This window comes from Schistocerca americana, chromosome 3, assembly GCF_021461395.2.
Source record: "Schistocerca americana isolate TAMUIC-IGC-003095 chromosome 3, iqSchAmer2.1, whole genome shotgun sequence".
In the NCBI taxonomy this organism is placed as follows: domain Eukaryota; kingdom Metazoa; phylum Arthropoda; class Insecta; order Orthoptera; family Acrididae; genus Schistocerca; species Schistocerca americana.
In genome coordinates this window covers 470,654,398-470,681,483 of record NC_060121.1, presented here as the reverse complement: position 1 = coordinate 470,681,483, position 27,086 = coordinate 470,654,398, and the positions used below count along the sequence as shown (strand labels likewise).

The 27,086-nt window shown below is 41.0% G+C and overlaps 1 protein-coding gene across 1 annotated transcript in view; it reads left to right on the top strand.

The window, feature by feature from the left end:
• LOC124607270 (elevenin-Vc1-like) overlaps positions 1-23,037 on the top strand; it is a 328,738-nt gene extending 305,701 nt beyond the window's left edge. Inside the window, exons 4-5 of the mRNA XM_047139548.1 lie at positions 5,486-5,534; positions 22,342-23,037. Of these exons, the coding sequence (XP_046995504.1) occupies positions 5,486-5,534; positions 22,342-22,410 (118 nt within the window). The 3' untranslated portion in view covers positions 22,411-23,037. The remainder of the gene's footprint in view (positions 1-5,485; positions 5,535-22,341) is intronic.
• Positions 23,038-27,086: the final 4,049 nt, after the last annotated feature.

Below are 27,086 nucleotides of genomic sequence, written 5' to 3'. Positions count from 1 at the left end.
GTTAGAACGGTCATCGCAGTCCCGGTGCGATGCAGCATACGCTCTCACTACACGGCGCATTTATGCCATCGGCGCAGTTATGCCATTACAGGAAAGAAACTGTCGATGGACCCGCGTCAACTACATTTGCTGCAGCTGTTGCTGCTGAAGATATCCATACTGATATAGTCTTACCGAAAGCCAAGGAAGTAATGGTGTATGTCACATCTTGAAAGAGCCTCTTACGTTCTGTGTAACATGTAATCGGTGCTGTCATGTTGACATCTACTGGGTGAAGCAAAAAGGTATAGTAAACAAGGAGTTTAAAATTTATATCTTAAAAGCTCTGAGCACCTCTTCATCTTCGATAGTCTGATACAAATCTCATCTACTGCAAGCCCTTTGCTTTCCATATTTTGAGAGGTGTTAATATGGGCCAAAAAAGAAAAAAAAATCCAATAAGTATGGGATCTAAGGTGCATAACATAAGAGCTATGATCACTTTTTCATCTTCGCTGGTGTGAAACAAATCTCTTCTACTGAACCTTACTTACTAGACCTCTTTGCTTCGAATGATCTTTCCTATCATGTCCCTAAACACTGAACATTACTCTTGGGACACCCTACACGCCTAGTGATGTGATGAACGTAGGATATGGTTTTGCGCTCTCGAATTATATAGGGCACAGTTTTTATGTGTCGGACATGCTAAATTATAACAGCAAATATAACTGCTATAACCACTACGTCATGTTAAGGCGAAATGTATTTAATACTAATTTTTATCCAATTATTGGACAGATACGGCTGCAAAGCAGATTCAGTGACTCCTTGTCAAATTATAGTGTTTCAGAATTTGTCTTCAGTCCGAAGACTGGTTAGATGCAGCTCTCCACGCTATTCTATCCCGTGATAGTTTGTTCATCTCCGAATAACTGCAACCCACGTTCATTTGAATCTGCTTATTATCTCTTGATCTCCCTCTGCAATCCTTCCTCCCCTCCCCTTCCGCACAGATACTACTCTCCAATACTAAATTAACGATTCATTGATCTCTTAGAATTCGCCATATCAACCGATATCATCTTTTAGTCAAACTAAGGCACAAATTTCTTTCCTCCCAAATTCCATTCAGTACCTCCTCATTAGTTACCCGACATACACATCTAATCTTCAGCACTCATCTGTGGCACCATATTTCGAAAGCTTCTATTTTCTTCTTGTATGAATTTCTTATAGTAACTGTTTCACTTCCATACAAGGTAGTTCCAACAATCATTTATTTTCCTGCAGCCATTTCGTCTTAGCTTCCCTGCACTTCCTATTTATTTCAATCCTCAGCGACTTGCATTTCTGTATTCCTGAATTTCCCGGAACATTTTTGTACTTCCTCCTTTCATCGGTCAATTGAAGTATATCTTCTGTTACCCATGCTTTCTTCGCAGTTACCCTCTTTGTACCCATGTTTTCTTTTCAACTTCAGTGATGGCCCATTTTTAGAGATTTCCATTCCACTTCAACTGTACTGTCCACTGAGCTATTCCTTATTACTATATCTATAGCCTTAGAGAACTTCAACCGTATCTCGTCATTCCTTAGTACTTCCGTATCCCACTTCTGTGCGTATTGATTCTTCCTGACTGTTGTCTAACACTTCAGCCTACTCTTCATCTCTACTATATTGTGATCTGAATCTATATCTGTTCCTGGGCACGCTTTACAATTCAGTATCTGATTTAGGAATCTCTGTCTGACCATGATGTAATCTAACTGAAATCTTCCTGTATCACCCGGGCTTTTCCAAGTATACCTTCTCCTCTTCTGATTCTTGAACAGAGTATTCACTATTACTAGCTGAAACTTGTTACAGAACTCAATTAATCTTTCTCCTACCGAGCGAGGTGGCGCGGTGGTTAGCACACCGGACTTGCATTCGGGAGGATGACGGTTCAATCCCGCGTTCGACCATCCAGATTTAGGTTTTCCGTGATTTCCCTAAATCGCTTCAGGCAAATGCCGGGGTGGTTCCTTTGACAGGGCACGGCCGACTTCCTTTCCCATCCTTCCCTAATCCGATGAGACCGAAGACCTCGGCTGTTTGGTGGTCTCTTCCTCTCAATTCACCCCCCCCCCCCCCCCCGTCTTTCGTCTCTCTCATTAATTGTCCCAACCCCGTATTATCCAGTAACCATTTCTTCTACTCCTTCCTCTACAATTGTATTCCAGTCCCCCATGACTATCAGATTTTCACCCCTCTTTACATATCACCCTTTCAATATCCACATACACTTCCTCTATCTCTTTATCTTTAGCATGCGACGTCGGAATGTATACCTGAACTGTCGTTGTCAGTGTTGGTTTGCTGTCGATTCTGATAAGAACAATTCTGTCACTGAACTGTTCACAGTAGCAAACTCTCTGCCCTACCTTCCGATTCATAACTAATCCTGTTCCTATAATACCATTTTCTTCTGCTGTTGATATTAATCTGGGCCGCAGCTCGTGGTCGTGCGGTAGCGTTCTCGCTTCCCACGCCCGGGTTCCCGGGTTCCCGGGTTCGATTCCCGGCGGGGTCAGGGATTTTCTCTGCCTCGTGATGCCTGGGTGTTGTGTGCTGTCCTTAGGTTAGTTAGGTTTTAAGTAGTTCTAAGTTCTAGGGGACTGATGACCATAGCTGTTGAGTCCCATAGTGCTCAGAGCCATTTAGCCATTTGATATTAATCTGTACTTATCTGACCAGAAGTCCTTGTCTTCTTTACACTTCACTTCATTGACCCCTACTATATGTAGATTGAGCCTTTGCATATCCCTTTTCAGATTTTCTAGGTTCCCTACCACGTTCAAGCTTCTGACATTCCACTCCCAGACTCGTAGAACGTTATCCTTTCGTTGATTATTCAATCTTTTTCTCATGGTAACCTCCCCTTTGGCACGCCCTCGCGGAGATCCGAATGGGGGACTATTCCTGAATTTTTTGTCAGTGGAGAGATCATCATGACACTTCTTCAATTGCAGGCCACATGTCCTGTGGATACACGTTACGTGTCTTTAAAGCAGTGGTTTCCATTGCCTTCTGCATCCTCATGCCGTTCATCATTGCTGTTTCTTCCGTATTTAGGAGCAGTTTCCCACCCCTAGGACAAGAGAGTGCACTGAACCTCTGTCCGCTCCTCCGCTCTCTTTGACAAAGTCGTTGGCAGAATGAGGGTGATTTCTTATACCGGAAGTCTTCGGCCGCCAGTGCTGATTATTAATCAAAATTTAAGCAGCGGCGGGATCCGAACCCGGGATCGAAGACGTTTTGATGATGAATCAAAGACGCTACCTCATTTTTTTCCGTTGCGTTTGGTCTGGGCGGACGTCACATGACATCCGTTCAAGTTGAACGCTGATTCCTTTACTCAGTTTATTTATTGCAGAGGGCCACCGCCTCTCTGACCGGATACGCTGGGCTACCGTGCCGGCGTCCCTAGACCACGGACTAAACGTAGGACGAAAAGAAAAGTTGAACACAATTCCTTCACACTAGCGCCGCTTTTCCGTCAGCACTTACATCTTTGAAATTATTTTCAGCCCGATTGACGATCTGTCCTCCGATTAGGCATAGATTGTATTGATAATGGCACTGAATGCTGTTTTACAGGTTCTAAGGAGCTTCTTAACTTTTTTTATTTTTATCTTTTGTAGCGTGATAATATAAAAGAGATGCCTCTCGTTCTTATACCCCTTTAATCTTTATTACAGATCTGACAAGGCAGTAACCGAAACAACATTATTAATTAAGGAAACGAATTAAGCGATCTAGACGGTTTTATTCAGAAAATTGTAAACCAGTCAGTGATTTTCAGCTAAAGGGATATTATTGCCAGCCTTATCGTTGCAGAAATTGCATAATGCGTAAATGTGTCTTGCCTAGAAATATACAAGTTCTCAATTTTCCAACAGAAAACCAAACTCTTTCTATAACCTTCTTCTGATATCTGCAAATAAAGCGTCGCCATTATTTGGAGGAGGCGGAGATTAGTGTTTAACGTCCCGTCGACAACGAGGTCATTAGAGACGGAGCACAACGGGGAAGGATGGGGAAGGAAATCGGCCGTGCCCTTTTAAAGGAGCCATCCCGGCATTTGCCTGAAATGATCTAGGGAAATCACGGAAAACCTAAATCAGGAAAGCCAGACGCGGAATTGAACCGTCGTCCTCCCGAATGCGACTCCAGTGTGCTAACCACTGCGCCACCTCGCTCGATGCCATCACTTGGTATTTATCGTGTACCGAGTGGGCATAAACAGTGTGATAAGCTTGTAAGTGTGTTGCGGGGTACGTTGTGCCGAGAAATAATTGTTAAGAAAGAAATTTCTGCGCCGTTTCCGATTTAATTAACATTTAAGATGGCTAATCAGGCCGATGCGCGTGCATATTCACAAGGCTCGCCAGAGACGGTGTGGCCAAAAGCGTTCGTCGTTTGGTATCCTAAAACCGAACGAGAGATGGATGGATGGATGGAGAGGGTTGTACGGGCGCACGACGGCAAGGTCCTCAGCGCCCGCTCAGTAACAGATTGAGACGGGTGTCAAGAAAAGACTCAGAACAATAAGATAAAAGAGAACGTAAAACACAGGTAACAATCTTAGAAAAATATGTGCCTACCCACACCGAAGCGTGGGACGAAGCATGCCGCTAGCAGTAAGACATGGACAACACAGGAAGAAAGTGGTAGAGGGAGGGCTGGCTGACCGCAAGGAAAAAAGGGAGGAGCCAGCCACTTTGCAATACACTAAAACCTCCAGCCTAAAAGTTTAGGCCAGAGTCCAGACACATCACTAAACTTTAAAACCCTAGACACACACATCATTAGCTAAAACACAGGGCAGATCCCCATCAACTTGTGCTTCTGCCCTTGCATCACGGTATAAAATGCAGTCTGTTAAAATGTGGCGGACAGAGATGTGCACACCACAAGCATCACAAAACGAGGGATCCTCCCACCGTAATAGAAAGCTATGTGCCCAATCCGAAGACGCGTGATGGTCACTTCTTCCCTCCAGAGCAACCGGCAGGAGGAACGCCGAGAGCCATACAAAAATTGGACTTGGGACGGTAGTAAGAACTGAACCTGAGCCAAAGGCGGAACAGTCTCGTATGCTGTCATCTGCGTTATGAGAACAACTGACAATCATTGTACCTGGCGGGCCGCTTCAATTTGCCCGCCCAACGGCATGATTAGCTAACTTACCAATTATTTATCAACACAACCTACTCTGCAACATGCTGACAAGCTTTTCAGACTTTTTCTGACCACCTTGTTTATCATCGAGTGGACATGTCTTCAGTTCTTTTAAATGACGGCTCGTAGCACTCAGTGCTTATGTGGAGTGTATTATGAAAATTTTATGATGGAACTTCTTTCTTTTTACTAGCTTAGACGGTTTTCCTTTAACTTCATCGTTTCCTGTTTATTACTCCCTGTGCTTTCTTTTAACTGAAGCTGATTTCATTGTTGCAGGAAATCCGCCGACTATCCGGACGCCAGGCAGTGGTCGGCACCCGAGCAGGTGAGGAAGCGATGGCTGCCCACCTGCTGCTCACCAGTGATTCGTCTCGTGACTTTGACACAGAGTGCATTAAATTGAATTTTTAGTCACAAATTTTTAAGAAGGTCTATACATAATTCATCTTCATCATAAAAATTCCAGTAGATTGAAAAATTGTGGATGTCAAATCCTCCGTCAAATTAAAGACAGAATCGGACTTCAGTCATCTGGAAGCCACAACAAAACTGGAAAACTGTAATCCTGTTTCTCTCGCTCTACTCACATTCCTTCTCGAAGCCGAGCTGCAGGAGACGCGGCGAGATGAAATGTACAGAATCAACATCAAGGACCCAGAAACCAGTGAATGTAGATTTATTGTTAACGTTTGTATGTTTTCAGACAGCAACGTAGAGGATCGTTCAGGGTAATCAGTTTATGAAGATGGAGAAATGCGACTCCAGTTTAATGGATCTAAGACCAAAAATGTTAGAAAAAGCTTCGTAGAAGCTGTATAAAGGCAACTACCTTTAAACGAAAATAAGTAAGAGGCATGCAGAGGGGGAGGGTGGGGTGGGGGGGGGGGGGGGAGTATTGACCTGAAAGTGTGGCCGGGAAGTAAATGTGGCCAGAATGAACTATAGCTGCTTGACGGTGGAGGTTATCAGACACTACAAGAGCTAAGACAAGAATACCTTCGTACTTGGCGGTCTTACGTGCTGAGGCTGACCGTGAGGCCACTTTTGATTCCATTCGCAAGGCAGAGAGTATGCGGTATTATTTATGACAACTTGATGTCGAGGCTAATATTATGAAGATAATGTCTCGTGTAATGTCAGTCGTCTGGTAATGGATAGAGGAATACCGTTGCGCCCGCATCTCGTGATCGTGCGGTAGCGTTCTCGCTTCCCACGCCCGGGTTCCCGGGTTCGATTCCCGGCGGGGTCAGGGATTTCCTCTGCCTCGTGATGGCTGGGTGTTGTGTGATGTCATTAGGTTAGTTAGGTTTAAGTAGTTCTAAGTTCTAGGGGACTGATGACCATAGATGTTAAGTCCCATAGTGCTCAGAGGCATTTGAACCATTTGAATACCGTTGCACTGCAGTCTCGGCTGTCTATGGCTCAGCTTTATGGTCCACAACACATCAAATTATCCTCAGCAGTCCAATATGCAGCAGTTTGCCTTCCTAAACTAAACGAAACTCCGTCCGAACAGGCCTCGGAAGTCCCTATGGTACTGACCGACCGCCGTGCCATCCTTTGCCGGTAGGCGTCACTGGATGCGGATATGGAGGGGCATGTGGTCAGCACACCGCTCTCCCGGCAGTTATCAGTTTCCTTCCTGGGCTTTTCATATACACGCAAAAGCAAGAAAGATTAAGGCCCGTTTCACACTGGGACACTGGTGACGGTCACCAGTGACGGTCACTGACAGAGATACATTCGTTTAACTGGAGCATTCACACCGGGACACTACACCGCCTCACCTGACCACTGTGACACAGCAGCGACTCAGCCTCGCCACATGTGACGAACAAGGTCACTGTGTTCACAGCAGTCACCGCCTGACATGCATTAGTTTGAACTGGAGTGTTAGCACTGGCACACAGACACAGCGCTGCAGTTTTGCTAACAGACAGGCAGTCATTTCTGAGACAGTGCTGCGGAACATTCATTATATGTTATAGTGTACACATTGTAGCCATGAGTTTAGATTTCAGTAACACGGAAGATCATATAAATGAAACAGAAAGTCGTCCCGCTATTTGGGATGCCAAAAGTGATGACTATAGCAACAAAGTTGTGGCTAGGAGGGTAATAACCTTCAAGCACATTTGCATGCCTCGCCCCCTATTCTTCTGCGTCTCAAGGCGTTCCGCCTTATGGTCCAAAAAATAGAGTCAAAATATTATTCTTAATTATAATTATTTACGCATATGTGGCTACTACAATAATGAATTTTATTTATTTATTATAACATTATTGAGGTACAAGTTCCTGACACACTATAATTTTAATTGCAAGTTCCATTCAGTTCAGTGAATTCAATAATGTGACTTCTTACAGTTAACATGGCAATAATTGCACGATGCACATGACAAATACAATGCCAGATGAACAATGAGGTCTAATCACATTAACGTTCACGTTACATTTCTAGTAATTACTTTTTTTGCAGCTGCCAAGCCACTTCACCTTCAGGGCTAACGAAGTAGTTTGCAGAGTCATCTCTGATACTGTTTGCATGAGGTGACATGTCCTGCAATCCTTGAATATTTAACGTATCCTCAAACGACATAAAGAATATAAAACAATTCTTTCTCCAGCCGATCATGTAGCAGTGGATGTACGTGTAATAAACGTTATCTCTTCATTCTCCTCCTCCTCCTCCTGCTCCTGCTTAGAAGTACCAACAAAAGTTCCTCCTCGCTCTAGTCCATTTCACGAACTAATCAGTTGGCAATACCTGCAGTGTCGTACATCGGTCATCCAGGAGTGTTCACCACAATTACCGGTGACCATCACTGGCGACCGTCACCAGTGTCCCAGTGTGAAACGGGCCTAAGAGTTCAACGTCCCGTCATCTTCGTGATCATTACCCACAGGGTAGGAGATCTGACTGGGCGAAGGTGGGTAGGAAATTATCTAGGAAAAGTACGTCAACCTTTGCAGCCGGGGGTTTGAATTCCATTCTTCTCGAATGTACGCGATCTCACATGGGCAGCCACATAAATGCATCGAATTATGTTGCAAGGAGGAGTTACATCGATAGTCAAATAATACCAAGCAGGAACTTAACTCCACTCATTAAAAAACGTTCGTACGATGACCATCGGCACCACATTAAGATACAACATACATGAATCCTCCAGATGTTTTCCTCATCCTGAGAGTATTACAGTTCTTATACTCTGGGCATCCACCACACAGAGAAACGCGAAATTAGGAAAATTTAGCCTTCCTCCTGATCTGTTAGATGTCTTACGGATGCGTGTTCACAATAACTGCTGTCTCATCTGTCCAAACGTACTGCCGTGAACAGTTGCGTGTTGTCAAAGACTAGTTAAGCAGATGATTGGCTAAACAGTATCCTCAAACGAGCAACTGTTACAAAATTTTTCTTAGCCCGGCACTAGGGTGATCAAAAATAAATTAAATTATAACAAAATATGAAATGTTACTAAATGTGTCTTATAACCAGAGAATATCGTTTGAGTTTCACGATTGTGTCAGTAAAGCGATTGTTTTAGTTTGCTTGATTTTGTTCAGCAAAATACAGCACCCACACACACGCAAACTGAGGCTCTCTGAACGTTTAAGGGACGGCAGTTCACGAAATGTCGAAAGAGTTCCATTGACGAGCTGGAATAGTGACAAATTTCGACGCGAATGAATAAACATTTTCTGCGCACTGCGCTTCGTTTTTGGACTCCATTAACGCCTACACGAGTTTTCGATGCTTTTACTCATTCATAAAGTCGTTCAATGACGGAGATTACAGTTCGAGTTCCACGTAAAACAAAAAAATTGATACGCAGAGTGATGTACAAGTGGAATGGTTACGAGCTTCAGAGCAGTCTCGTTTAACTGGCGTTGGCTGACTGTTACTGCGCTCATTAGGAAACAACTTAACAAAATGCCCAACACGAAATAAGGATGAAGATTCTAAAGTTATTAAAAGAAAAATTACAAGAGAATAAATGAACTTTTAATTTAGTAAAAAGTAATCTTCTCTGCTATTTAACAAGTTCTCAAACAAGAGTGCCGACATATACATCTACATCTACATCCATACTCCGCAAGCCACCGGACGGTGTGTGGCGGAAGGTACCTTGAGTACCTCTATCGGTTCTCCCTTCTATTCCAGTCTCGTATTGTTCGTGGAATTACTAGCATGTGGTCATACCATTCAAGAAATTTTAAAAATATCTCGGAGATTGTCGTGATAACACTGTCGCTTTTAGAGCAATAACAACAACAAGGAACCGGGAAGAGAAGAGGAAACTGATTGTGAACGTTTAGAAGCGACTTGTCCATTCACAAACTGAACTATGCTCTAAGCCTGTAACATTGTCAACAGTTGTCGAAAGCTCCTTCAGAAAAAATGGCGAAATATCAGCCTACGCTTGTTGTTGTATGACACGTCAGAATAAGATACCACGATAGACACAATTTTTTGTTTTGTTTTAACTATATGTCTGTAATCGTAAGAGGTGTCTGTATTTTATTTCATTTCTAACTTCGAGTAGTAATGATCGTCTTCAGATCTGAATGTGTCGCATGCTTCGTAGTCCTTGTAAGACCGACCTATCTTCGAGTATGTGTTACACATACGCATGTGTGTTACACACTGTATATGCACGAGGTGGTTTGGTGTTACAAGAATGTAGATGCACATAGTACGTACAGATCTGAAGGTAATCAGTACTGATGTATCAAACGAAATATAAAAATCTCTTGCGATCAAAAACTGATACAAATATTAAGTAAATTACTCATTTAAAAATATATCGTGTCTGAAGATACTGATAGTGAACCACCGTTGATATACACAAGTTAGACGTATTAAAATACTGACTTACGGTATCGATTAGCGAAACTCTGTTACGGTTACATTTAATAAATGGCAGAACAAGCCCCTTTCCCCTTCATATTCCTGCAGACTGCAGAGCTAACTACACGTGAGTGTGTCAAAGTACAGCGATAAGAAGGGTAGAAGAACGAATTGGAAAAATTACAGAGCAATATTTTTAACGTTCGCCGCTAGTAGGAAACTAGATTGTGTCATACACTGTAGCATAATGAAATTTCTCGGGGAAATGAAACGCCTTTAAAAGACTCAGTATGAGTTCGGAAAACATCGCTCGTGTGAAACAGCCCACTTGTTTCTCACTCGCAAATTGTAGACACAAATGAAAAGCTAGATTACTTTTTCCTACATTCCCGGAGAAGCATTAGACTCTCTACTAGACAGTCCACGGATAAAAAAGATATGATCATAAGAAGATCTTTTACAATAATTTTGTCCAATATAACTGGATGGCGAGTATTTAATAGAATCGAAAGTCAGGTGGGGGATACGTCGAAGAAGAATGGTAAGTCCGCGAAAGTTCACAGTATACAATTAACAAAGTAAGCAGCATCCTCGGGTTGTTACCGAACGAAGTGGCGCAATGGTTAGCACAATAGACTCGCATACGAGAGGACAACGGTTCAACTCCCCGTCCAGCTCTCCAGATAGGGGTTTCATTAAGTTTCCCTCAATCGCTTAATTCGAATCCCGCAACGCTTTCTCTTAAATGGTACGGCCGATTTCTTTCTTCATTCTTCCGAACCCACGTTTTTACTCCGTCTCTAATGGCCTCGTTGGTGACAGAATGTTAAATCGTACTGTTGTTTCCCACCTACTCACAATGTTCACAGACTATGCAACTGTAGATTGAATTTCAACTTGGTGTCTGACATGAAAACGCTCTATTACAGGAAGCCAGGCAAATGGAAACGCCTGGCGGTGTCCAGTTACAACATTAGTATTGAAGTTGTGGAAACTGTCACATTTAAAAACTTAACGATAAGAGTACTAAGAAGCCATATGAAATTGAACTGATATGTGAAATCAGTAGAAGTCATGGCAAACAGAAGAATCGGCTGTTGGAAGGATTCTCTTCTAGTGAAGTTTATCTAATATGGAGACTGCTTAGAAAATGCTAATGCTGCCTACTTCAGATTCGTGCTCTAGTGTTTGGAGTCCTTAACAAGCAAGTAAGACAACATATTTAGAAGGAATTCATAGATGCGCTAACATAATTGTAAAAAGTCACTATAGCCCATAGAAGAGTGTAACGGAGTTGATCAAAATACTTAAATGGGACCTGTTGTTAAAAGGACATTTGCGCTGTCGAGAAAACACTATTAGGTACATTTAGAGAACTATTACTTGAGGCAGAGCCCCAATATTTCTACTGTATCCATCATATCTTTCTAAAGGCTAGTGCCTAGTCGATGCAACCACTTCCTTTCGTAGGTACCACGAAAATAATATAAGTGAGGTTAGAACGAATAAAAAGTTATACAGACATTTTGTCTTGTTCCGTATGCTAACAGAACAAACAGTGGTTTGCCCTTATTTATCCAACTTGGTCGCTTAGATACGACCAGGGTTACAAAGAATCCTCCCCATGGTCTCATTGTATCGTTTTTGAACGGTTTTGATTAAGACACAGAGCGTCATCTTTGAAATTAGCTCATTTATACCATTCTCTGTTAACTATTTATACTTTCTGGTTTGTTTCAGCGAATTCTCTTTCTCCAGAACGACTTTTTCACTCTATAGCGTTGAGTGCAGCGTACGAAAATTTTCTGGAACATCCAGGCATGACCCGTTCTCACATCTTTAATTTCGTCAGTACACCTCCAGGTTCGAGTTTCCATGGGGGATACAGTTATAATATGCTAGGGGGTTTCGGTTCCCTCACTACATGTCCTATATGCAAGTTTTGTTGTTATTTTACTGAAACATGACGTAACTATCGTTTCAGTTTTGTTTCTGAGTAAAACCGAACGCCTATGCCAGATTCAATTATCAAATACATTCGACTAACTTGCTTCAGACAACCGTATCTTCAGTGCTCCTCATTCAGCCTTATATAGAGGAACACTTCTTGACATTTGCTAGCAGAACGTCATTGATAATGAAACACTTATCTTCTACAGATAAACAGAAGCCTGGATCGTAAAAGAATATGACCTGTCATGACAGTCATTCCGTGTGATGCACTACTGCTGCCTTTCATTTTAACGTTGCTCTGCCATCACACAATATCACGATTTTATAGATCTATATTTATTGAACTTGGTCCCACCACAACCTCATCAATAGATATTTGGAGTTTGGGGTACTCAATGTACGTCCCATACGCAATAAGTCAGACCCCCAGGCACTAAACCCAGTCTCGTAAAACTGTTTCAAACGAATCTGTTGTGATGTTATTAATGGCTGGTTCTCCGTCCTCTATATTTCCTTGGAAATTATGAGATGTAAACTTGGTCAATGAATAAATATGACTAATAAAAAGATTCTGCCTTGAGTAAATACAAGTTTCTTCTTCTTTTGTCACTCATGGTCTATGAAGAAATTTCATCACACGTTGATAACAGTGGCAAACAAGCTGGCCATGTATAGAAAGCGATATCTGAGACAGATGTAAGTCAGCCCATCCACCTAATCCGTGTTGACACATTCATTTGACTTTCGTATGATGAGGCTACTGGTAAATCAAGCAGTTTCTCCTTCGTCGGCGTAGATTGTAATATTATGTATTATGCAAAGTTTTAAGCTGGCTAAGTTCACAAGTACTGCGACAGATCTCTCGGTGGAGGAAAGAGTGAAAGTTAAGCTTTCATGTTCCGACGACGCGGTCATTAGAGATATATAACGACTTCTACAGCACATCCTTTCCAATGTGGACATTCCATCATCTCGCTTGATAGATTTAGAGAAAGCAAGAAAATCTAAATCTGCACAAAAAGGACAGAGTTTTTAAATTCTCATCTCATAAAAGTGACGCTCCACGAAGAAACATAAGCCAAGCCCAAATCGTTCTAAACCAACACATCAATATTTGCTATTTAGCTCTCATATCGCGAATCGGCGCACTGTGCCTTCTCACTAAACAATAGCCTCTTTATGAGATTAATAAGCTGCAGTTTTTGGATTAGCTGCGTACACTTTGAGAGCCACTACAAAAAATGGTTCAAATGGCTCTGAGCACTATGGGACTTAACTTCTGAGGTCATCAGTCCCCTAGAACTTAGAACTACTTAAACCTAACTAACCTAAGGACATCACATACATCCATGCTCGAGGCAGGATTCGAACCTGCGACCGTAGTGGTCGCGCGGTTCCAGACTGTAGCGCCTAGAACCGCTCGACCACTCCGGCCGGCGAGCCACTACAAATTTTATTTATGGAACCTTCCCTACCGCTCGCTTTGATATCAGCAAATTCGCACCTACTTCTGAGAGGTCTCTAAAGAACGTTCACGAGCGTTGATAATTGTTCCGTCACTTAACGCAAAAGTACCAACTTTGATGACAACTGCAGATGTATTCTCTGCGCCCAATTTGTGTGCACCACTTCCAAATTATCGCCGCAAGAATATCGCAACGTACAAATTATCGCCTGAATGCATGTCGAATAGATGCGGTAAAGTTTTAAATATCACCCCCAAAGTATGACGACGAGACCATGAAACTTGTCGGCAGGGTTGATTCTTCCTCACATATTCGCCCTTCAATACGATCACATTTTGCCTACGGCCAGTAAGTTGGTGCAGATCTTGTGGCTGTTCAGGAGACATTTTCTTTGAAAAGCATCCAAAGTAAGAGGAAGTAGTCACTGGATGCCGAGTCAGGAGAATACGGAGATTGGTTGTTGTGGGGCCTGAGGGGGGGGGGGGGGATTGGGGGGAGGACGCCTTGAGGCAAAATTTAGTGACACAAAGGAGCAGTATGTGTGGTAGTGTTCTCTGCAGAACGAGCTGGGTCATTGTCGTTCAATAAAACTATCCCCTCAGACAGTGTCGGCGACAGCCTCACGTAACTTCGTCAGGAGCTTTCGATAGTACGAGGGTTAGCTTTAGAGTTCCGTTTCTGTATCGATAAAAACAGAACCCTTGTAAGATCATTTTGTTGTCCGTCTGTCTGTCTGTCCGACTGTTCAGATCCCTTATTCTCAGGAAGGAATAAACGTATCAAGTTAAATTTTGTTGTCACACACTAAAGTCTACGTTGTCCTGTCGGTGTAAAAAATTTAAGGGACTGTGTCAATGCAATAAAAGATACGGCCATTTATGTCGCATATTTTTATGCATTGCAGTATCGATATCGACAACAGGAAAAATAGTTGAAATTGTCGATTTCCGAAATGGATAACTATCTATATAAATAATTAAGTTTTGCGGAACCCTAGGAGCGTGAGTCTAACTCCCACTTACCCAGATTTTTTTTAAATGTCCGATTTGCTGCGAAATGAAAACCGTAGTGAAAGTCAAATAGGTTTTATCTGTGACATTTAGCGGCGCCTTCTCTACATAGTCGCCTCTTCGACTTGGGCAATCGTCGTAGCGTGGTAATAACTTCCAAATACCCTCATCACAGAAGGCAGTCGCCTGTGCTTCCCGCTAATTCTCCTCGCTGGTCTGCAACTCGTTCGTAGTGCCAAAATACTGCCAGAAGTTCACGTGAGCTAAGAGACGAAAATCATAAGGTGCCAATTCCAGGTTATATGGTGGGTGATCAAACACTTCCCATCGATGGCATTGCTGCCATATACTGCCATTCAATGAGCATGGATTGTTAGAACGTTATTCCCCTTCAAATACAGAGAGCTAATCGCAGTATGACACTCCTCTGTACCAGTGGTCTGCGCCTCTTTGTTTAATTCCTCTAGCGAGGTGCTACGATATGGTGGTACCGCGATATTAGTGTACAGCAAACCTGCAGACATGTTCTGCAAACAAACAAAAAATTATGTAACTTTATTTTCTCGAAGTGATAAACAAAATTTTATGACTACCCCTAGTACGCTTACTGCTTAGTTGTCAGTCGGGATGGCAGTGGCTGTGTGTTTCTCAGTCCCACGGACTAGGCCATTGTGCCTTGTCACAAAACAGTTGCCTCTTCATGCGATCTTTAGTTTGCCATTTGTGTACTGCTGCTTGCTGATCGAGATTCACTACATCCTCATTATAGAAACCTTGACGTTGCCAGTTGTTGGATGGTTCTCCGCGCCAACTTTTGTGGAATCAGCAAATAAATTTTATGGACCTTTGTTACTATTCCTTCTCTTTTACTAACCGTAATGGCACGTCCTCTTCTATGAAGTCAATTGATGCATACCATCTCTGCCCCAAATTTATCTGCACCACCTTCATAATATTGACGTTGCTGGGGGACCGCGACGTACTAATCAGATATTCATACGTATTACATGTATACCCGTATTTTATTTACCCTGTGTTTGAGAATGCGAGCACTTAGTGCCTTACAACAAACTTTACACAAAATTTCAAACCTTCACAAAACGTCTTCTTGCTGATGACCGAACAAAATGATGAAAGGAAAAGAGTTTATCGCTTACTACGTTTTCGCTGTTCATGCAGGAAAACTGCTGCGTGGAATAGGAAGTTTTAATTTATTACTTTTTTGCTACTGCCTGCATTCGCAACAAATTTTCCAGACAGTATTCACATATATCACTCAATTTACCAGCAAAATTATATCATTGTACGACCCTTAGTTCAGGAGCTATGACATCATAAACATTAAGATGGGTGAAAAAATACCGGATCTTTTAAGACGTTTAACTTATTACTTTGTTGCCACTGACTCTATTTGCGACACTTTTCGCAGACAGTATCCACATCTGCCACTATATGTACCTACCAAAATACATAATTATATGACACATAGTTCAGAGGATATGATGTCATAAACACTAAGATGCTTGTAAAACTGGGGCATCTTACATGACTTTTAATGTACACTATGTGATCAAAAGTATACGGACACTTAGCTGAAAATGTTCGTGGTGACCTCCATCGGCAATGCTGGAATTCAATATGGTGTTGGTCCACCCTTAGCCTTGATGACAGCTTCCACTCTCTCAGGCATACGTCCAATGAGGTGCTGGAAAGTTTCTTGGAGAATGGCAGCCCATTCTCCACGGAATGCTGCACTGAGGAGAGGTATCGATGTCGGACGGTGAGGCCTGGCACGAAGCCGGCGTTCCAAAACATTCTAAAGGTGTTCTACAGGATTCAGGTCAGGACTCGCGGGCCAGTTCATTACAGGGATGTTATTGTCGTGTAACGACTCCGCCGTACATTACGAACAGGTGCTAGATCGTGTTGGAAGATGCAATCGTCATCCCCAAATTGCTCCTCAACAGTGCGAACCAAGAAGGTGCTTTAAAACATCAGTGCAGGCCTGCACTGTGATACTGCCACGCAAAACAACAAGGGGTGATAGCCCCTCCACGAAAAACATGACCACACATAACGCTACGGCCTCCAGATTTTACTGTTGGCACTACACTCGCTGGCAGATGTTCACCGGGCATTCACCATACCCACACCCTGTCATCGGATCGCCACATTGTGTACCGTGATTCGTCACTCCACACAATGTCTTTCCACTGTTCAATAGCCCAACGTTTAGGCTCCTTACACAAAGCGAGACGTCGTTTGGCATTTACCAGCGTGATGTGTGGCTTATGAGCAGCCGCTCGACCGTGAAATTCAAGTTTTTTCACCTCCCGCCTAACTGTCATAGTACTTGCAGTGGATCCTGATGCAGTTTGGAATTCCTGTGTGATGTTCTGGATAGATGTCTGCCTATTACACATTACGACCCTCTTCAACTGTCGGCGATCTCTGTCAGTCGACAGACGAGGTCGTCCTGTACGCTTTTGTGCTGTACGTGTCCCTCCACGTTTCCACTACACTATCACATCAGAAACAGTGGACCTAGGGATGTTTAGGAGTGTGGAAATCTCGCGTACGGACGTATGACACAAGTCACACCCAATCACCTGACCACGTTCGAAGTCCGTGAGTTCCGCGAAGCGCCCCATTCTGCTCTCTCAAGATGTCTAATGACTACTGAGGTTGCTGATATGGAGTACCTGGCAGTAGGTGGCAGCACAATGTACCTAATATGATAAACGTATGTGTTTGGGGGTGTCCGGATACTTTTGATCACATAGTGTACGACCTCATAAACATTGAGCTGTGTAAAAATGAAACATCAGGGCGAAATTCGCTGGAGATACAGATGAAATATGTGTACAAATACTTGTGAAATACGTTAAACACATGTGAAATACACCTAAAGGTAAAAAGTTCATCCTTAACCCCTGGAACGATTTAAACCAAATTTGATAGACATATTAGTTTCAAAATAGCGTAGAGGTAAGAAACACCAGCCTCCTTTAGGGGTGGGGGTGATAATGTGGAGAGAGAAAGGGGGAGCACGAGATGGATAGACGGGAGGGAGGAGATGGACAGACAGAGAGAGGAAAAGGGTAGATGGACTAATAGAAGATTGGAATAAAAGCATAGTAGAACTTTTTTTTTGTAAATAACTGTTGAACTGTGGGTAACACCACCTGGCGCAGCTAGTTATCTACTAGATACGTGTCACACTGTAGAGTGGAGGAAGATACCCGCATTCCATTCTCACGCTATGTTTTGTCGTTATACGACTGCCTACGAAGTTTAGAGCCATTTCTTTCAAGGTGATACCCCTTTGAATGCACATTAGTTTATGGGTTTGTATTATATAATCTTTTATTTACTTGGTACAACTGTCATACAAAGTTACTGACTGGTTCATCGCCTGTAGAAAATACATATGCATATTTCCCATAACTTTTTCTGATATGGCTAAGTGTTCACATCCAATGGCAATTACTGGTATTATGTGTTTATACTATATACTCCAAACGTTTTTGTACCTTTGCTTCAAAATTTATAAAACTAAAAAAATTGTATGTATTAACAGTGAATCACTCTTTGTCACTTTAATAATTACTTCATCAATTTTTATATGTTTCAGATGATAATCAAATACACAGAATTTTGTACTGTACAGAACGGCCCGTTTACCTTAAGCATACAAAATAACTTTTTGTCCTGAAGCAAAAAAAAAAAAAAATGTATCGAGCAAATGCTGTTTATCTGTCAGGGGGATACTAATCAGCCTGACCACCTTTCTTGTAGTTATTGTAAATAGCACCATGCTTTTCTGTCCCATAACTAAATTCCTCTCCTCAGCACCTGTCCAGGAACGTATCCCAGTGTACCATTCACATAAACATGCCGTTATTAAGAACGTAACTTGACTTTGAACCTCCTGTACCAGGCGCAATGTAGCAACGCGAGGTAACGTAACTCGTTCACGTGGAGTGACAGTAAACAAATGAAAACGCGAGGACAATGCTCACCAGTCACTCAGTCAACCAGCTCCAGCTGAAGATTTGTCTGTGTGCAATGTACACCAACAAAGAAAAATGTTCAAATGTGTGTGAATTGCTAAGGTACCAAAAAGCTGACGTCATCGGTCCCTAGACTTACACACTACTTAAACTAACTTATGCGAAGAACAACACACACAACCATGCCCGAGTGAGGACTCGAACCTCCGGCGGGAGCGGACGAACGAAGAAAAGGTAAAAAAGCTACACATCTGTGGAGAATGTAAGTTTGCACAACGGTAACGTTTAAAAGTACTACAGTACTGTACTAATGACTTGTATTGTAAATAAGAGAACATTATTGGAGTTGCTGGTTGGCTAGTCAACATTCCCTACAGGTGAGTAGCAATTCTACCTTATCTTCCTTGGGTTTCAGTGTACTAACACAAACCTTCAACTGAAGACAGTTGAATGAAGGACTGGGGTGCATTATCATTGTGTTCCCATTTCTTTACCGTCAAGTGGACGAGTTACATTATGGTAGGAGAGTCAAAGTGAACTTTGTGTTTCGATTCAATAATGTCATGATTGTGTGAGTGGGTCGCTATGACACATTTCTGAATACGTCTTGAATAGAGGACATGAATTAAAAAGATGTAGAGCGCTAAATAGAGAACTTTGTGGTGTACACATCCTCGTAACGAAAAAATTACAAGAAAGGCAATTACACTGGTTAATGCCACTGTTAATGCCGCTCTGGTGGCTAAACAACATTTGCTTGATACTTTTTTTTTATTTTGCTTCTGGAGGAATAGTTTTTGTGGTGATCAATGTCAATGGGACGTCCCAACAGGCACTTGAAAAAAAGACCCATATGATCTCTAAATTACTGTTGTTACGAATTGAACACAAAAATAATACAGCTATAAGGATAAATGAGGGGCTGAGATTATAAGTGCTTGCTGAAGCAAACTGAGTAAATGGCTACCCAAGTTAAATGCCTATTTATAAATTATGTTACTGTCGAAACATCAGATATTTTTGTTCCTAGTGGTGCGTTTGCCTGTTTATAGTTGTAGGTATGATTAGAGAGTGTAGCGCCTCTGCACTGTTTTTTATAATATTTTAAATATACTTATACCCTTGAAACTTAAAAAAATTAAATTAAAACAAGTACAAGTGGAAAAACGTTTTATTTACAGTTCTCTGTTTTGAAGGTTTAAAACAACGAAGTGAGAGTAATTAAAGCGAAATTAATATAACAAGCCGAAATACAATTGGTAAATAGCAAATAAAATACTAAAACGAAAATATGTTGGCGTGGTTCCAACACAAACAAGGGATTATTCATAGCCACTTTTCTATAATCCCTACACAGTCAGTGCACATAGAATCATAATCATTTTCTTCTGTGGTATCTCTTGAAGAATGTCCTTACTGGAGAACACTCGTGATGCTGTATCGTTATGCATTTTTCAGTCTTCCTTGAAGCTTCTTTGGACAAGTCCTCTTCTTTCTCCGCACTCTCTTGTTACCCCCGTGGTAACTAATAGGAATGGGATATATTCTTATAGAACTCATGATAAAGTGGAGGGGTATAGTCTTTGATCTCCTGTAGATTTCTCCATTTCCCAATTTTTATTTCAAACTCGTCTTGATGCAAAGGCTACAGAAGAGGCATTGATGGATGATAACTGTTGAACCTCCTAAAAGCAGCTGAAATAAACTCAAGATCGCGGTTTAGTGTATACTTGAACTGTATTATTAGAGGATTTTCTTTGTTGATACAGAGCCATCTGGTATTACCCCATTTTATTTTGTTTTCTTCCACATCCTTAGTACAGTCCGCGCAGGATGCTGTGGCCGATACGCAGTGACCAATTTTCATCAAAAGTGCTGGACGAGTTCATTTGTTTCTTCAGAAAGGGAGGCCGACAGGTGTTCGCCACCTTTCGGATGGTCGGCGATGACAGAATAGAGGCACACGCCCTGTAATCTTCCTAAAACAATTTTACGGAAACTATTTTGTACAAAAAAAATCCATTTTTCCGCTTCTTATAGCTTTATATGTCAGGTTCCTGATGATGTGACTATCATTTCGTTAATGATCATAGTTATTATTGTATTTACATGGAAGTAAGACACTGCGAGAAATTCGAAAAAGTTAGCAGTGAAAAATAGGGGTCGCTATGATTTTGTGTCTGGTGCACTTTACATAATATGTTGCTGCTTACAATATGTTACTAAATTTAGGTAACATATCGAAGCTAACATATCGAATTTTTCTTGGGTCGAGGTCTTAGTCACCAATTTCGAGAAAATTGATCTGATGTAGCACACTCATTTGCGATCACGCCGCGCCAGCCATAAAACCAGAGTGAAATATTTACAACATTCCTCATATTTCATAAACGATTTGAAATATCGAAAAGAGATTTTGGAAAATGATAGTATGTGAAGAGGAGAGTACTTTTCCACGTGTTTGTTATGCAAAACTTCATTACCTGCCATGTTATTCCACTAACTGCAGACTTTTTTAATGAACGAATTTAAATTTTAAGGATTATCAATTACTGGTAAAACGAGAAGTGCTATGGGTTTGGGGACAACATAATTGAACACGTTAGACGATTATTTTGTTCTGAGGATGTGCTTTTTCATGAGCTACACACTTTTCTCTTCCTCTGTTTCCTCACTTAATTAACTTGATAAACCACTGTTTCAGAATTCTCTCGCAATTGTGTCCGCATAATATATTAGTGAGGTGGCATTTTGTAGTCTCTGCTGTATTTTGGCAAAAGAAGCAAATTTTAAGATTGCAGCAAGAGAAATGTGCAGGTTTTCCTCAAAATTCGACACTCATGACGCTTCTCTGAAAGCTACAAATGGTTAACAAACCAAGAGAAAATAAATCGCTGCATTTTCAGCAGAATTCTTGTTAGATAGTAACCAAAGCAGAGGTGACAGATCTTTTCGAATGGTCACCATGGAAGTGTGGGAGTCCAAGTTTAGAATGGCAATTCCCCTTCAATACTCGCCATTCCCCTACAGCGCCTGCCCGCAACCCCCACCACTACTGTTCTCCTCACGCCTGTCCTGGTGACTGGACGTCTACCCGTCACAGTATTTTGTGCGGTCTCTGACTTTGTCCTTTGCTATGGAGTCCATGGCTGTAATTGAAAGAAAGCTTTATGTTTTCATTTCCACTGTGGAAAAATTTCTGCTTACGTGCTTCACTGCTTCCTTCCTGTCTTGGGGAACAAATAGATGTTAAAGTGTTTCTTCGCCTTTTCAGAGAGACCAAAATGTTTATCGTATGACCACGTCAAGGACCTTATAACTTATTGTGTCAATATGTTTATGTTACCTCAAGATGTACAAGTGGTATTTCAAAAGACACCCTATTTAAACACGCAATAAATATTACTATAACTGCTCTTAAAAGCACACACATTAGGCCGTTGCTGTAGTTTCAAAAATAATACTTACCTGAATCTTCGTTAAAGACGGCAGCAATTCTCCTTCTGTCCACCGTTTCAATTATACTAGTTATATTCTAAGTGCAGACCAGGCATTGTCTTAGAGATTAAACTTAATCATCCCAGAGTGCGGCATTATACAGGAAATTGCTTTCACTTCTTTTTACTCAGAACAGACCCACACATCAGCTTCCCAAATATGCATTTAGATCATTTTCTCGTGAAATGTCACTTGTACCACTTGTAATTTCAGCCCCTTAATCGTTTTCCCCAAGAAGCAATCTAGTAAAGTTCCTATGCACAGTTTGTAGTTAATAAATTGTGGATAATAAATTTGTGTGAGGAGCCTGACACTGGTGTGTTTGTTTGTTTGGCAGGCTGCCGCCATGTTCCCATGGCTGCTGAACAACTGGCCCAAGAGGACGGCGGCCGACTACGACTACTAGCGCACACCGGCACACACCGGCTCCCACATTTAGCCTTCCTTTTTTCCGCTACGAGCGCTCCAGTATAGTTACGAAAGGACTCTCATTTGTCTTGCGATTCGAGGAAGTAGTTTTCCTGCGCCCTATGTTTGTTTCTCTCCACGAATGTTACACTCCCGATTCCTCTTCTTCTATTTGTCGTGATTACTATTCCGCCTGCTCCGTTCTTTTACCTTACTTTAAAAGAGCATAGTGAACTTGCTTCAGGCAAGAACGTAAGAAAACATGTAGTTAATTGAAGGTGGATTCTACATTCTCCATTAGAATTTCAGTTCTGTATACGTCTTCTTCCAGACAGTTCGATGTATCCGCCTGAATTATAATCCTTCAAAAAATGACATCTTGTTTCAGTCTCTCGCGAAATAAATAGCTTTCCCGGAAATATTGAAACCTCGGAAATTTTTCCACGTGATCACATAATTAATTTTTCATGTTGACGAATGTTTAGCCATGCATTACCCAGCACACCCCTGTTTCTATAGCATCGAAGTTAGAGTATATAATACTTACTGGACTCTAATGATTGTTATTCAATTTGAAGTAGTATATAACATCAAATATCTTAAAATATTAAATGTAACTGCAATGCATTCTTACAGATTGTTCAATATTTATGTTAACGTTGTTTACAAGTGGCTTTTTCAATGCTAATGACTCCATCCAATATTCCTCTCCTTAAACCTTTCAGCATCTGATAAGAAAGCATGCAGAGATCATGTTGCTCCTCATAATGACTTCACTTTTTAATAATCTTCATCTTCAATGAAGAAGACAATACCCATTGTATATTACCACACTGAAGGCAGTAGTTTCCCTGTCAATAACAACTGAATTTATTGTGGGGAGAAACATGACTCTGACATGTCATACAAATCTAAATTCAAGCTAGACGTTTCGGAATAAACACTGAGTCACAGAACGGATAATAGCATTTGTATACGTAACGTCGTGGTAAACTCAGTTTCAGCTTTTCACTTATTGTAGACGCTACTGTGTGTAGATAGGGCATTGTTAATGTATTCGCCCGATTTCAAACACACACAAAAATTAGACTAAATACGCGTTTTAAGCACCTGCCTAACACGTTGGCAAAATTATTTATATTTACATAGACCTATGATGATACATTGTAGTCAATTGACAACATTTGATGCAACGCTTAAATTGATTTTTCTAAACTGTTTAACGGGCGTATTTGAATTTTCATTTATTTCACAAATTTACTACCGTTTACGTTTTTGAAAGTTTCGCCAATTGTCTTGTTTTACACAACAGATACATACAACCATGGAGTGCTTCAGATTATTATTGCTGTTTCACCATGTGCGATTTATGTTTCATCACAACTATAATATTTCACTAGGTTTTGGTGTCGCTAAGTAAATCTTGCCAGCTTTCGCGTCAACTATTGCATGTATTGCTCCGAACATCTAACAACACAACCATTCAGGTTAATGTATCAACTTGGTGGTAATCTGGCCGTGTGCGCATTTCTGAGCGATTGTAACAGTGCTAAGGTTTGCAGTGTGATAGATATATAAAATATAGCAGAAATAATAGTTTCGATCAAATATAGGAAAATAAAAGAGTAAATTGACAAACAATGATAAAATAGCCTAACTCATACCTTCTAAGATATAAGTATGATATACGTAATCGATCGGTTTCCATAAATTAAATACCAAGGAAGTGCTTACTGTTTTTGCTTATTGAGATTAGAGGTTTGTTCTATATCAACAGAAAACATTTACTGGTGGAATTCTCCTGTTCTGTTTATTATACGGGGGTCGATGCACTTAGTTTACTACTTGTACTGCTCTTTATAATTGACTTGGTAACTGTTAACTACCGTATCTTCATCATTAGCGGTAACTATGTTCAGCTATTTTAAAAATACTCATTATGACAGAAAGTTTTCTTTCCTAAATTGTCAAAGAACAGAGAAACAGAATAGAAGAATGGAATCGTTAAATTATAGTTGCTGTTTAACCGAGTGTGATTCACGTGTAATTTCTATATATTCAATTTCTGTATACCAACTGACTGTCTCTCTTTAGCGAACAATGACGCTCATTTTTACTTGTGCACCATTTACCACACAAACACACACATCCGCAACACATCATCCCTCATATGAATATTATAAATACATATGAAAAGTTGATGGATGCGGTAGAAATAAACACTTACACCAGATGTATCATACCGATTTTATCTAAAAATAAACTTTTTCTGTGTGACCCGAACCTATCTCAAGGACAAAATCATATTTTGCTTCTTTCATAGCAATTGCGCACACTATTTCTATAATTTAAAAAAAATAAGAAAGACACCATACATGATATCACATGAGAATTCTATAGAACCATTTCAGACACTAATAAAGTCACACATGTGCTTAATAATGATGAGGAATGACACCAATGTAGTATGAAAGTTCTGAAGAACTAGAGAAAGTAGTGGCGGAAAAGATGTAAATGGGCACCCTCTTTTTTGTTGACTTAAATGTACTTCTTTTGGAAAAATTCAAGATGATTTATCCTTTATTAACTACTGTAACAAGTTTAAGAAATGATGGGAAGCAAGGCTATTATTAATATCAGTTGCTTCTATTTGAAAACGAAGATTCACAAAGCTTGCAAAATGAAATTAAAAAATGTATGAGCCTCTACAAAAAGGTACAAGAAATCTTTTACAAAAATACAAAACCGTATATTAATCATAAAAGAGCGAATTGTTCATATTTAAGTTTTTTAAATGATCATCAAATCCAAAATTCTGTACGGAAATCGCAAACGTAAATAGCTCTTTCAGCTCCGGCATAATCTAAGAGCATCCACATTTAGCAAATAACACATTTAACCCGCATCTCTGCTTTACTATCCTGAGAGAACCTTTCGTCAGAGAAAATGCAAGTTGTATCGCTTGAGTCTGACTTATCGCCGTCGTTGATACCCAGATTATTATCGCTGTCCACAAGGGGAGGGTCACATGCGTTTAATGAGTCCGAAGAAGAATCAGATCGTTTCGTGGAATCAATTTTCTGTTTCTGAAGGTCTTACCACATCTGGCAGCAGGGCAGCCTCTGGCCCCAGACAAAATCAACAGGCTACGTGGTCAAGTGATCCTTGTATGGCGTTCCAGTAATGAGCTACTTTGCTACTTTGCATCCTGAGTGGCAGTTCTCTTCTGAATATTGGGGGCGGGAGATGCGTCGAATGGTAAAGGCGTTTGAAGTCCCCAGAGAACTTCACGGTTTCAGCGACCTCATCAATTGGCGTAGCTATAGCCCGACATAATTGTATATCAGGATATTTCGAAGGAAAGGCAAATGGTGTAGATGGTCCTAAGACGCCAAGTAGAAGAGCACGTGATTCAGAAACACTATTTTCTACCATGGAGTCAGTTTTTTTGCAGTCAACTCAGCAGCTAGTGAAGTCGGTGTCAGAGAGGATGCACTGGTTCATTGGGCATAACCCAATTACTTTCAATCCATTTGTTGCTATCTTAGTTGTTTGGGATAAAGGTAGACTTGGTCACAAGCCTCCATAACGTCGAAGGTACGAGAGGATGCCCATTCTGTGCAACCATATTCTCACTGCCTCGCTTTAAAATTTCTCACATGATCATGGACATCTTATCCAGACGCTGGTGTTTGTGGGTAAAATGAGGAGGACGTGAGATGATGGTCACATGATCATCTATGGCAAAGTCAATCACCTCTAGATTTACATAGTGCCTATAATGATCATCCAAGATGAGCAGAAGAATGGACTCTACCAATTGCACCAGCGGAGCAGCCTCTCATTGGAACTTCGGAAAATCATCATTGGCAGGACAGTGCCCCAAAGCGGTCATGCATGCGATAATTTTGATTAAAGCCCCTCTTTCTGTGAACATTGCAGATGCAATTTGTTTTTTTCCCTTTCATCCGTATCATATTGGGTATTTTTCTCAATAACTTACAGATCTGTCTCGTCCACGTTATACATTCGATCTGCTGAATATGAGTGTTTGTTGAAATTGTATGATATAATAAAAATCATCAAAGAAAGCCACCACATTCTCTTTCTTGAAACCTAAAGCTCTAGCGTTTGATGTTCTACAAGGTTTACGAACTGACAGCTCTCAAGAAAAACGTTAGTCCAAGCTTATCCTGTATCTCCTCCCATGAAAAAGGTTTTCAAGCTATTTCCTTAGACAAGTAAAAATGTCATTCTTCTCAAATCCACCGAAGTGTACCCAAAGAATTTTTGTCCTGTAGCTAAGAGGTAAGAAACCGCTATTTGAGCTCTACATTTAAAAACGGTTTCCTTCCAAGCCTAGCCTCTTGAAGCGCTCTTGTCGGAATTTTATCAAATTTAAGAAATCTCTCCAAACCGGTACGAGACACTTGGAACCTCCCGGCATCAACTTTCACACAAGCCTCATGTGCTTTAACAGCTGCTGTGGCACGTATCAAGTGGGTTTTTTCTCACTTGTGCCCCTTTTTCTTGCATTCATAACACTGCATCGTTCTCGCATTCTGTAAGGAAGAAGAAAAAACCTATTAGCACAATTTGAAAAAAAAATCCGCATTATTTTCTTGCTGAATAAGACGTAAATATCAAATTTAAACAAAATGCCATTTCCCCATA